Here is a 12,686-nt window from a genome sequence, read left to right on the forward strand (position 1 = left end):
CACAGAATATTGCCTTGGCCTCGTTATAAAATGTTTGGTCATATGTCACATTGGACAGCGCATGTTGAGCAGACTGAACGGAACCATATCTATCTCAAAGATACTAAGGGGTCAAAAGGGACTGTTTCGAGTTTTTTTTTTTACCTGTTCAATCCAGCAAGTTTCTGTATATGAACCCTGTGCATCTACATATTCCAGTATAGTCTGAGTGAAGCATTAGCTCTATTTATAGGTCAGTCTTTCTCATTTATGTTTCATGAAAAGAAAACTGGGGCTGCATTATCAAACAAACAGGCAGAATAGAGTCTGTCTTACTTGAATTTATTGGCTTTTTCAAAAAGTGACAATAGCTTTTATCCATAAAACTAAAGAGTCACAACATTGGCTTGAATTAAAGCACAGCTTGATGTCTGAATACAATACAGATGAGCAACATGTACTTAACCCCTGATCTAGTAGTTCAAATACATTTTGTAAATAGGCAAAAAATATAACTGTAGCGTTTCTAGTCTTAGTTTTCAGTATATGTTGCACATACATGCTATCAGCATTAATTACAAAAAGCTAGGCTTGTAGGGAGATTAAGGTAGCGTTAACTGTAGAGGTAATAAACAAAGGATATTCATAGTGTTAGTTTAACAATACAGTGAGTGAAGTGTAACTTCTGTGAAGAAAGATACAAAATAGTCAAATCACATGATTATAACAAAAAGATGAGTACGCTGTATACTACATCATAACCGACAGTAGCTTGTTACTGTTATTAGCAGGCATTAATGATGCTCTTCTTAGTGACGTTGCTTAGCCAGTAGTGATGCTATTAGAAATCAAAATGTGCTGCACAAAAGGTTTCTGATAAATGCCCACAGAGCATTAAAGGTGCTCTTGTTCCCCGCCACCAAAACACCGACACAGTTCTAATCCAATATCTAATAAAGGGTTTCAGCTTTGCACTCCTGGGCAGCTACACAGTTGAGACACTTCTATTGCAGAGAGGAAAGAAAAACACCAGAAACTTGACAGGTCCAATTGGAGCCAAACATAAAATACTGGATCATTTTGATTTTTAAGGGTGTAATAGCACTGTTGGTGTCGGAAGATCTGTTCCCAGCTTGCATTTTCAATATGTCTCAGGCGTCACTCAATCCTTGAGAGCGAATGAACTAACATGAATCATGTGCTGCAACTGAAAACAAACTAACTAACTTGAGGCGAAAAGAACTTCACAGATGGTTACTTCAAGTTCCTTGTTGACAGTGCGATGACACATGACCGCCCTCGCAAAGTGAAACTGAAAACTGCTAAAATGCTACAGATGGTGGAGCTGAGCAAACAGTGGCACACAACAGCAAACTGTCAGCTGGATTTCGAAGGTTTGAAGGTGTGAGACAATCGAACAGAGGTTCTCTTTTCTGCTAAAATACAGCACGTCTGCACAATGTATTTGGCAATATATCTTCCACTCAAAACAAACAAGACTGTAAACAAAAAAAAAAGAAAAGTGGACAACCAGTGGAAGAACAATTTGAAAACATTCCACAGTCCATTTTACAAAACATCCAATCCATTTTAGAAGGCCTCGAGAATTTCATTTCACGTGTCTATACAGTATACGTTATTGGGAAAGAACTAGGGTCTATGATCTTCTAACCCCTTCTCCTAAATCTGACCCCTGTGTCAAATTTCTCATGGAAACAGTTGGTATAACTGCTGTAGCTACACTTATGGAAGGAAAGAATCTGAAGTACATCGTTTTTTTGTGTGTATACTTGTGTGTTTCTCCTGTGATCCTCAGCCACCCTCACCACTAGCGGTCATGTTCCCCTGTAACCGTTCCAGTGGAGGAAGTCTTAGAGGAGAGTGCACTTCTTCCCCTTCTTCTTGACGGGTGGAGGGCAGAGGACGGCCCGGATGGCCTCGTCGAACACAGTTTTAAGGCCACGCTGAGTCAGGGCTGAGCACTCCAGGTACTTGACGGAACCTGGTGAAACAGACATATTTGTTTTCTTTAAATATTTCAGCGGGGTGGGGGGGGTGGGGTGCAGAAACTGCAGTTAAGTTGACAGGTGTTGTTACCAATCTCTTTGGCCATCGCCAGTCCTTGGGGATATGTAATGGGAGAGAGTTTCTTCTCTTTGAGCTTCTCCATAGTGTCCTTGTCATCTCTCAGATCCAGTTTGGTACCCACCAGGATGATGGGAGTGTTGGGACAGTGGTGTCTCACCTCAGGGTACCACTGCACAGAAACCACAACACTGAGAGGTTAGGAGTAAAACGCACCAAACCTGTCTATGTCATCCTGAACAAGCAATTTCTACAATGAGTAATATCAATATTACAATATTGATTATAGCTGATTTAAAGCTGCAAACCAGAACTTTCTGCACTTTCAAACTACAGCACGTTTTAACTTGTTAATGTGAAAAGTCTTAAAGTGACTTTGACTTTAAACTGGCTTTATTTGAGTTACCTGGTTTAACTAAATTGAACATTTTTGCTGCTAGATAACTGGTGTCAAAAAAGATGGTTACCAATTGGCTCTCTCTTTTTTTTTTCTTACTCTAAAAGATACTGGCGATTCTTTTAGAGAAATTTAATGATAGTATAATACAACTACAACTCCCAGAAGTAATGGACGTTGTGTAAAACATAACAGAGTGTGATAACTTGCTAATCCTTTTTGACATATACTCAATTGAAAACAGTACAAATATAATATAGTTCATGTTGAGCTCATCTGCTTCATTGATTTTTGTAAATATCTGCTTATTCTGAATTTGATGCAGCAACATGTTTCAAACAAGTTGGGACAGGAGCAACAAAACACTGGAAAAGATGTGGAATGATCCAAAAACACCTGTTTGGAACATTCTACAGGTAAACAGGTTGATTGGTAACAGGTGGGAGTATCGTGATTGGGTATGAAAGGAGCATCCTGGAAAGACTCAGTCGTTTATAAGCAAGGATGGAGCTAAATTCACCCCTTTGTGAACACATGAAAGGATATTACTACACGGGCTCAGGAACGCGTCATAAAATTGTTGTTGGTTAACATAGTTTGTTTGATACAGAGTCCCAACTTTTTTGGACATTTACATGTTCTGGTCCCGACGGAGTACTGCAAACGAACTGACTGCTGCTCTTTTTACTGCCACACTAGCTTGAGACAAAAACTACATCAAAAAACTACAAAAACCGATGATCTCACTGCATAAATAAGGCACTTCGATTAGCTCAGTCTGAACAAAACGTTGCATTTATAATTTATTGGGAGCCAATGAACAGTGTGCAGATACGGCTCCGCTGGCATATTCTTCATCTGCAGTCATGATTTCACAGAGTCGATTAAGAGTTCAAATTCACAAAGTCGCCTCATGTTGAACTGAGCTGCAGTGTGTGGAAAACAGCCCTGCATTAAAACAGAGCAGGAGGCTGCATTGGTGGGACCGCGTTGTTTAAACTACTGTTGTGTTGCGGAGCCCACCATGTTGGTACCCCCGCTGCGTGGATGGACTGGCTCCATTGAAATGAATGAGGGGGCTGCATTTTTTCCATGCAGGGCCATTGATGGTTTGAACGTGGCCTATGAGGGTAAACCCTGGCCATACTGAACCAGTCAGTCAGTAGTGACGACATTCAGTGCGGTTAATGTGTGTGAATATCATCCATTCTAAATGTGGTCAACCCGTTTTAAACCTAGCGTGGACCAATTGTGTAATAATGGTTTCCGATTAGTAACCTTCAGCCTGCACTTGTTATGTGTCACTTTGTTGTCAATGCAGTGGCTTCTGTCCATCATGTTATTTCAATGAGCTGATTGGTTGGTTGAACAATCTAAACCTTCTTGGAGCAGGACAGCTGTACAGCAGATGTTAAAAAGGTGCCGTCTTTGTGGTACCAGATACCCCGACCCATGCCCAAAGATGGTTGGCAAACCCACAGCACACACACACTCACTTTTTGACACAGTCTTTAGGTATAGTGATTGTAAACAAATGGTTTTAACTCTAATTATTTCATTAGATGGCACTGGCAAGGTAAACCAACATGTCTCGACCTCTTTTAAATGTGTAATTTTCAGTGTTTCATAACGTACACCAACATCAAAACCTCTAACTTTAATAATGAAACTGTGAAGAATAAGATGATGATTACTGATCTAATAGACACATCTGGGTTTTCAGCAGAAACCAGTAATTAAATATGTGGGTGAAAATAAATCTTTACAAATCTGAGTCATCCCTTGAGAACAATCCTAACACCGTGTCATAAGACTCTTCTCACCTTGGCACGGACGTTTTCAAATGAGGCAGGACTCACAAGCGAAAAGCAGATGAGAAACACATCCTGGCGAGAAAAAAAGAAAACAATCAGAGCCCATAAGTATCACTTCCTGATGGGAACAGTGGAAACTCTTGTGTTCATGGTGTACAAAGGTGCGGCATTTTGCTTTCCTCTAACTTCCTCATTCATTCTGGGCACCCAAACTTTCCAGAAGGATTATGTAAGAGCACCACTGAAATCAATAGAATCACAATGGATGAAATATAACACAGCATTCTCTGGCTGTTTTTTTTTTTTTTACCGTCTGTGGGTATGAAAGTGGGCGGAGTCTGTCATAGTCTTCTTGTCCTGCTGTATCCCAGAGGCCCAGGTTCACCGGCTTCCCGTCAACCATAACATTGGCAGAGTAGTTGTCGAACCTGACAGAGGGCGACGATGTGAGAATGAGCTAAACCCATCAGGATAAATGAGAACTGATAAATATTAATACTGACATATAATGTGACGGGAGATGAAATAAAGTCTTAAAATGGAAAACAAGCTCTTAATTGATCCGTTGTGCCCTTTTAGTATCTCCAGCTCAGTCTTGAAAATGACTCATCGCTTATTGAGTCCAGCGCTTCCGAAGCAAAATCTTGTTTAACAGCCCCCAGAGTCGGTCCATGCCACACTGACAGTGATACAGATCAACATACTTTACATAGCTGGTCTAGAATCAGATGGGCTGCGGGTTTTCCTCTTAACTGCCTGCAGTGTCACAGTCCCTGAATCATTTGTTTTATACTTGGTTAAGGTCCACAGCAGTGACTGTAACCTGCTCTAGAAGAAGTCAGTTTTTCACCTAAGAAACAAACAAACTGAAGAGCAAGCAGCCACCTGAATTATGCAGTGACTGTATGAGAAACAAGGGTGGAGACAAATGATGGGCTGCTAATGTGGACAAACCTTCAGTCTTGCATAAATAAATAAGGGCTGCAGTCTCAGATACTCACACTGTGGGGATGTACTCTCCAGGAAAGGCATTGGTGGTGTAGCTGATGAGCAGGCAGGTCTTACCCACAGCTCTGGAAGGCAGAAGGTGACTTGTTTAGTGTTTATGATTTCACCCTGAAACATGGGTATGCAAAAAGCCATCCAGGGAATTCATTGACATGGCTCCCTCCTTTGTATGACTGCACTTGGATCTTATGCAGCACATAACCAGGAGGTCAACAGTAGGGTTGCAACTAATAATTATTCTCAGTTTCAATTCATCTGTCCATCATTTCCTCAATTTGAAGAAAAAATGTCAGAAAAACAGTGAGATACGGCCACAAATTTCCCAATCTGGCATGTTCTGATTCCTCTTTTTGACCAATCTATGGTCCAAAACGCAAAGATATGCAGTTTACGATCAGAAACACTAAGAAACCAGGAGATACATTGAGGAAGCTGTGAACCTTCAGCATTTTTGCTCGTAAAACAGGTTTAATTAATAATCAAATGTCAGGGTTTCTGTCTGTGCTAATTGATTAATCAACCAACCATTTCAGCTCTACTTAAGCCTCCAGACCCAAAACACATACAGATGTTAAATGCACCCTGGTCTTCCTTTACTCACATGGTGTTGATGCCATGTTTTTGCAAGATATGCATACAAGATCGCTGGAGGTGTATGTGCCAAATACTAGAGCGTATACACTTCTGTATGAACCCTGTCTGCTGCAAGGTTCCCCCCTCAAAGTCGAAAATAATAAATCAAACACAGCCACAGGCCTATGAATGACTCTGCTGCTGTGGTATCCACCACACCCTGAAAACGAGGTTATGAGTCTATTTTCCTCCCACATATTGTTACACATATGAAAGTCGGTTTTAGCTGACCGGTCTGTTGCACACGGAGCCTTTTAACTGTTGAAAAACTGAAAAAAACGCCGCATATGTGACATAATAGTGGTGCATCACCCAGCAACTAACACCCCTGAAAGGACGGACACAAACAAAGCGCTTAGATCTTTAACTTGCACAATTGATAAGTGACTGTTGCCAAACTCTAAGTTAAACTCTTGTTAAGAGGGATGGGTGAGCTGCCCAGTGATGTCTGACTCACCCCAGCGTGAGGAAAACAATGTAACCGGGATAATGTAGCGTTAAGTCAAAGATTAGCCAACCACTTGCTTACTAGCTATTTTGCAACACAATAGATTGCCATATCAATAACATAACATATGATTAATGGAGACTAACTCGCGTCCAGGTGGATAAAAGTTAGTGAAAAATTCTCTTGTAACATAACGGTAAACAGGTAGTTAAAGTCAGAGGTTGGTGGCTAACTTTGCCCGTTAGAAAAAATCTGAAGCAAATGGATTTACCGCTAGCTAATGTGGTGACAGCTAACATTAGACCTAACGCTACACTTCGTCATTCAAGTTAAACAGCAGGTGGGAGGAACAAACGAACAGTCAGCTCGATTAACTTACCCATCTCCGACAACGACACACTTTATGGCCTGCATTGCGCCGCAGCTAGAGGAATGCTAAGTTAGCCCGGGAGCCAACTAACGTTAGCTCACAAGTCTCTTTTCCTTTGTCCGGAATTGCTCGCTGGTGAAATGTCCCAACAGCGTTTCGCTAACGTACTTTGATGGTATGTCGGCGCTCCTGAGACGTGGAACAGCTCGTGGGGAACTTACAGCAACTTATCTGGCACTTTAACGCTAGTTTACTCAGAAATTCCCTCGCAACATTCCCATGCTTTCGTGGGCTGATCTAGAAGCTATGAAGCAAAACAGCGGCCACCACCCCTGAGGAGAAAAAAAATGAGTTAGCCACGACCACCAGATGGTGCATCCGGTGCGATGGGTTGAGACGCCCACAGAAACTTTGATCATCTGAAACAAACACCGTTTTTTTAAAGCCAGAGTCTGTTACCAGACAAAGTGTGTCCTGAGGTTAGACTTTTTAAAATAAATTTTTAACTTGGACACGTAAAGGATATAAAAATATAAAAAATAAAAAGTACGACGGACGATTCAGAGTGTGACACGGATTGAGGACATGACGTAACTTCAATAATAGCCTGCGGAGGTTTTCCCTCTACTGTGTCTTCCAGGTTGTGCACTGTCACAAGCAGTCAATTATCTTAGTGCGAAATAGTTACAGCCTAATTTCAGTTATCAGGAACCAAGTGGAACAAAGGAAATGCGTTTGTTTTTCATTTAAAATTACAAAATGTCTGTAAACATGCAAAACAGGTATAGAACAATAAGATCACGGTTGGGTCTGCCAACAAGAAGTTCAGCTGCAGTATATTCGTAAGAGAAATTGCTTAACCAACTTGCTTAAATAAGCAGATCAGAAATGTCATAAAAAATGTAACTCTTGCCTCAGTTAGATGTTTTCGGGCACCGCTTTGTGGAGAATTTAACTAACCAGATATTGCCATTCTGTGATAAGAGATGCTCTGTTTGCAATACAGTGGGTTTTTTCAAAATTTTGCACTATTTCCAGTAAAATCTGCGTTGGAGAGGTTAAGACTGGATATTAAATGCAACCTTGGTCTTTTTTTGTATGTTCACAAAAATATGATGTATGGATGTTGAGCATTTTATAAGCCGGGAAACTGAGCAGATGATCCAAGTACAGGATGAAGATATTTAATGCTGAAATATATATTTGATTAGCCAGTTAATTCTGTAGTTTATTGGCAGAAAGTTAACCACCAGAAATTTTGATTATCGGTCAGCTGTACGAAGCAGAAATGCCAAGCATTCATTAGCTGTCAAATGCAAAATTTACTGCTTTTATCAGTTTTTTTCATTATGTACTTCAGGCTTTTGACTGTTGGTTGGATAAAACAAAAAAACTGAAGACATCACTTTGGACACTGGGAAATTGTGATGATAATTTGACAATTATCTGCCATTTTACAGACTTTAAATGACAATTTTTTTGGTTAAAAAAATCCTCAGATTAATCAATAATGACGATCATTGTTATTAGCAACCATTTTATTTTATTAATTTGCTTGTCGTCAAAATAATAGAATTTCTCTCATTCTAATTCTAATTTCTCTAAAATTCCACATCCATAAATAGAATATAGACTGATTTATGGAAACGTTTGCCTATTATTAACTATTTCAATGTGGCACCATAATCAGATTTAAAAACAAGAAGGCTGTTAAATCTCAAATTATGTTGGTTTATTTCTTTCTGTCGTTATTTCACTTTTATTTATTTTACTACTTTATTTATTTTACTACTTTCTGTTTATATCCTGGTATGATCAGTTTTGATAATGATAATAGAAATAGAAATCTGCCTTAAAGTTCTTGCACAGGGCTGAAGTTCACATAAATCACAACTTCCGGATGTGTCACACCGTTATGAGTCCTCCAATTGACCATAACAGGAATCGGCAGGGAAGTCGTCGGGGTGGAGCAGCTCCGCCAACACAATCGGCCGATGTAAAAATGGAGCTCGGTGTCTGTCAGCGATAGAAAATGAACTGTCACGTATCAGCCGTCGCTGTGCTCGTTCGTTGGTCTCACTAATTGACACAGTAACGGCAGACAACGGCGGGCAGAAATCGCCTGTATGGCGGGTCTGTCTTATTTAGTGCTCCGATTTTCGGGCTCCGCTGGTCGGACTTACGGAGTGTTTTCCAAAGGCTTGACGAGGACTTTGTTGATATTTTTTGATCTCGCATGGCGACTGCGAATCAGATTCCCCTATATTTACCTCGTCGCTTCGATGATGTTTAATGTCAGATTACAGGTAATGATTTCTTGAATATTGGATGGAGTTAGGTAGCCTAGCCACTAGTTAAGTTTACCAGCTTGCTAATGTAAATAAGCCTACAGCTGATGGGACAGGCCCTTTGTGTTGAGTGAGTTATAAACATTGTTCTGTCTGAAGCCATGTGAGTATGTTCTGTCCGAGATGTTTTCTTTTATTCTTGATTTGTCCCCTCCAGATAGATCAACTTAAGCTCCATTTAACCGCAGTGGCCAGTTTATTAGGAACAGCCAAAACTGAAGTCAAACAGTCCTGATGTAAAAACTACCTTCATCAAGGCTATGATGGTCAGTTTTTGTTCAGACTGTCCCAGAGAGCTCTTCATTTAATTGTTTGATCAGTCTTATGGCTGCAGTTTGTGGTGCTGTGAAGTTGTATTGCATTAAACTAACTGGTGTTTCTCATATTTTGTCCACCCCAGTCACATCAGTGAGGGTAGGCTGAACATTAGATACAGCTCTGTGTATAACACATCTAGGGCAGATGCTAGCGATCTTGTTATAATGGGTTAATCTTGTACTTTGTTAGTTAGTTGGCTATGAAATATAAAAGATTGGTTGGTCAAAAAATAAATAAATAAATAAATAACCAACATATGCATCCTTTATATATTTTTATTTTATAGCTTTTGTATGACCATGATACATACTGAGTGAGGTATTTTACAATAATAATGATAATAGTTTCTAAATGACCTTCATCCTTATTTGGCTTTTCTGCTGTGCAGTTTCCTGTTACTCATCAGCTGACATATACACTGAAATACAAATACCTGCCACAAGCTAATATCTGCAAATGAGCCAATATATCGACCTGCCTGAGTTATCGGTCTCGCTCCAGTTTCCAGCACAAGTCTCAATTTATTGTCATGCAAAACCGACAAAAATAGAAAATCTTCACATTTGAGACGCTGGAGCCTGCAGGTTTTTTGCATTGTTGCTTAACAATGATCTTAGATTGACTGATTATCGGCTGCTCAACTCAACTCTTGAAAGGATTAAATGACTAAATGACATTTAAACAATGAAATAGCCGATTAATGCCAGTTGAACTGCTTTCAGATCTTCCACATCAACTGATAATTTTTACTTTTCACATGGCAGCTGACATTTTAATCGCTGTCAGTGCTTACAAGCTTACTGACACTTCAGCTCTCTGCAGTACTTCTGCTTCGGCTGAAACTTGCTGATGCTGTTCACAGTTTATCTGACAGTTTCACTGCTTTCAGTTCTCACTCTTCAGCTGATACTTCAACTACTTCCAGTGTTTCCATCCAGTCAAAAATAATTGATTATCAAAACCTGTTCACGTCATTGCCAAGATAGATATCTGTCTTATTCATTCATTTTGCATGTGGTGTGTTGCCTGACAGCCTCCTCGTTTCTTTACAGGTACACATCGAAATCCACTGATTCCTCAATGCCCGCATCTGGACTTAAAACAATGAATCGTGAGCGCTGCCGTGTTTCAGCCCTCTTCAAAACAAACTGTCCGCCACCGCACGGCGATGTGGAGGATGAGGACACATCATTCTGCGAGCTGGTGTGACGACGCAGCAAAGCGACACTGCCGGCCGGCCGGTCGGCCCTCGTCACACGAGCCCAGTGCCTTTGCAGGGGAGAGGACGGCAGCGACATCCGCGAAAATGAGCCGCGGCAAGCAGCGTGAGGGTGAAAGCATGCCTCACGATCACCCGTTTAAGCTGCCACCTGAGATCCAGGAGCCGCTCGTCATGTCCCTGAGGATCGTGTCAGATGAAGGGTGCGCCCTCACGCCGCCTTCTCTCTCGGGATGTCGGGGACTTTTCTGTGAAAACACATGATTGTTACTGTGGAACTTCGTAGCTACTCTTTTATTGTCTGACCCGTGTGTTTATTGGGTGCGTAGTGTAAACATCTCACTTGAATTTAAAGAGTAAATATCTGCACCACATGACACTAACGAGCATGGTTGTCATCCTCTGTGGCTTGGACTCTTGATCTGCTGTGTGATCGGTACTTGATCTTTCAGCAGAGGTTTAGTGAAGGCTTAACAATACAGCTACTTTACAGTCCGTCTCAAAGGGATTCACTGCATGTCCTCTTTGTGTTCATACGCACACGTCGTCACACTCGCTGTTGTGTTTCTGCATTCTGTATCAGTGACACTCTGGAAAGGTGGAAGGTGAAAAATGTTGTTTTTTTTTAAGAGTTGCATTTGTCACAAGTTTTTATTTCTGTGAAAAAATGTGCGCGTGGGGTTTTGGTGTCACAGAATCGAGGGTAAGGATCGTTGAATGTGGGAAGTAATAAATTCATGAAATCATCGTTCTGAGCTTTTTCAGTCATTCAGGCACATTTATTCACATTTTTACATGTCTTTAAACAACATACAAACAGCAAAATGTGACAAAAAAACCTCCATCCTCCTTTATTTTCTCCCTTACTTTTATTTCCTGTCATCGCAATATACAGTTTAAATAAAATAGAGCAGAAGGGGGAACATATCAACTCACACTAGACATCTAAAATGACAAAAAGGAAAAAAAAAGTAAGAAAACATTGCATGCTCTGAGGGAATATTCATAAATGGCATTTCTAAGTTAAGACAATTACATCTTTCCAAAACTGGTTAAACAGTCAAACACACATAGAATGAGGAAGAATTCCTTGAGACTCAATGTGTGTAAAGCAAATACCAGAAATGCCATCATTATATATTCATCATCATCATCCAGTCATATTGAAGCAGCTGTGATTAGTTTTCCAACAACAAATCCAGCTTTGTATTTTTACTTCAAGGCTCTGAGGCTGCAGTACAAGATATGCGAGAAATGTGTCTTTCAGGTGTGTAAATATCTTTAATTTTCCAAAGGTAACCCCTTTACCTTTCCTTTCCCCTCCCTTGATACATATTTGGACAAACGTGTCAAAACCCCTTCTACAGCTGTGGCATCTCTTTAAAAAATACTCTGCTGTGGCATGAACTCCCCACATTATTCACCAGTTGGGGTATATTTCACAGCTGCAACTGAATTTTAGATTAATCAGCCCAGACAGTGACGATCGGCCCGGATGCATTGCTTCCTCTGCTGGCGAAGCACGACTGTGTCGTAGTACCACATCTGTCCACACGGGGGAAGCATCCTCTCCCTGTAGAGGACCCACCTCCCCTGTGTGTTGAGAAGCCTGAGCTGTCAGCCTCAGTGAGGAGGATGCTGCTGATGGAGGGGAGCATGACACAGGTAATGAATATAACAGCTCTTTCTATTGCCCTACAGCCAATTCTGCTGTTTAACAGCAATTTATTGTTATATTTTCAAACTGTGTCATTCATACAGTAAGTTGGAGAGAAATGTAAACTCAGCTTGCACTGTGAGGTGCATTCGCTTCTTCTTTCTCTGATCTACATCAACACTCTCGCTCATCACATCTTGTCCCCCGCAAACTTATCCTAACCAGTCCCTCTGATGCCAGGCTGCAGGGTAAAAACCATCAGGGGTTGCCAAGGCAACTGTAATTCTCCATGTGACAGACAAACCTTCCTGCCCGCCACCCCCCTCCTTTCTGGAAAAAGAGGATTTATTTCTCAGGGATTTGCCAGAGGAAAATATTTTAATAGGGTTATCATAGAGGACTGGCAGAAA

At 40.8% G+C, this 12,686-nt stretch overlaps 2 protein-coding genes across 2 annotated transcripts; one reads left to right on the plus strand and one right to left on the minus strand.

The window, feature by feature from the left end:
* Positions 1-305: 305 nt before the first annotated feature.
* LOC121620495 (ras-related C3 botulinum toxin substrate 1) lies at positions 306-7,065 on the minus strand. Its single transcript, XM_041956549.1, has 6 exons — positions 6,744-7,065; positions 5,277-5,348; positions 4,586-4,703; positions 4,285-4,347; positions 2,077-2,236; positions 306-1,981 (listed from the first exon to the last, which is right to left on the minus strand). The coding sequence occupies exons 1-6, from the start codon at positions 6,776-6,778 to the stop codon at positions 1,851-1,853; spliced, it is 579 nt and encodes a 192-aa protein (XP_041812483.1). The 5' UTR covers positions 6,779-7,065; the 3' UTR covers positions 306-1,850.
* A 1,625-nt stretch (positions 7,066-8,690) lies between these two features.
* Positions 8,691-11,340, plus strand: LOC121621308 (small integral membrane protein 10-like protein 2A). The gene is made up of 2 exons (XM_041957724.1): positions 8,691-9,040; positions 10,453-11,340. Exons 1-2 carry the CDS (start codon positions 8,861-8,863, stop codon positions 10,471-10,473), a joined length of 201 nt encoding a protein of 66 aa, XP_041813658.1. The 5' UTR covers positions 8,691-8,860; the 3' UTR covers positions 10,474-11,340.
* Positions 11,341-12,686: the final 1,346 nt, after the last annotated feature.

The sequence above is a fragment of the Chelmon rostratus genome, chromosome 17, assembly GCF_017976325.1.
Source record: "Chelmon rostratus isolate fCheRos1 chromosome 17, fCheRos1.pri, whole genome shotgun sequence".
Lineage (NCBI taxonomy): Eukaryota > Metazoa > Chordata > Actinopteri > Chaetodontiformes > Chaetodontidae > Chelmon > Chelmon rostratus.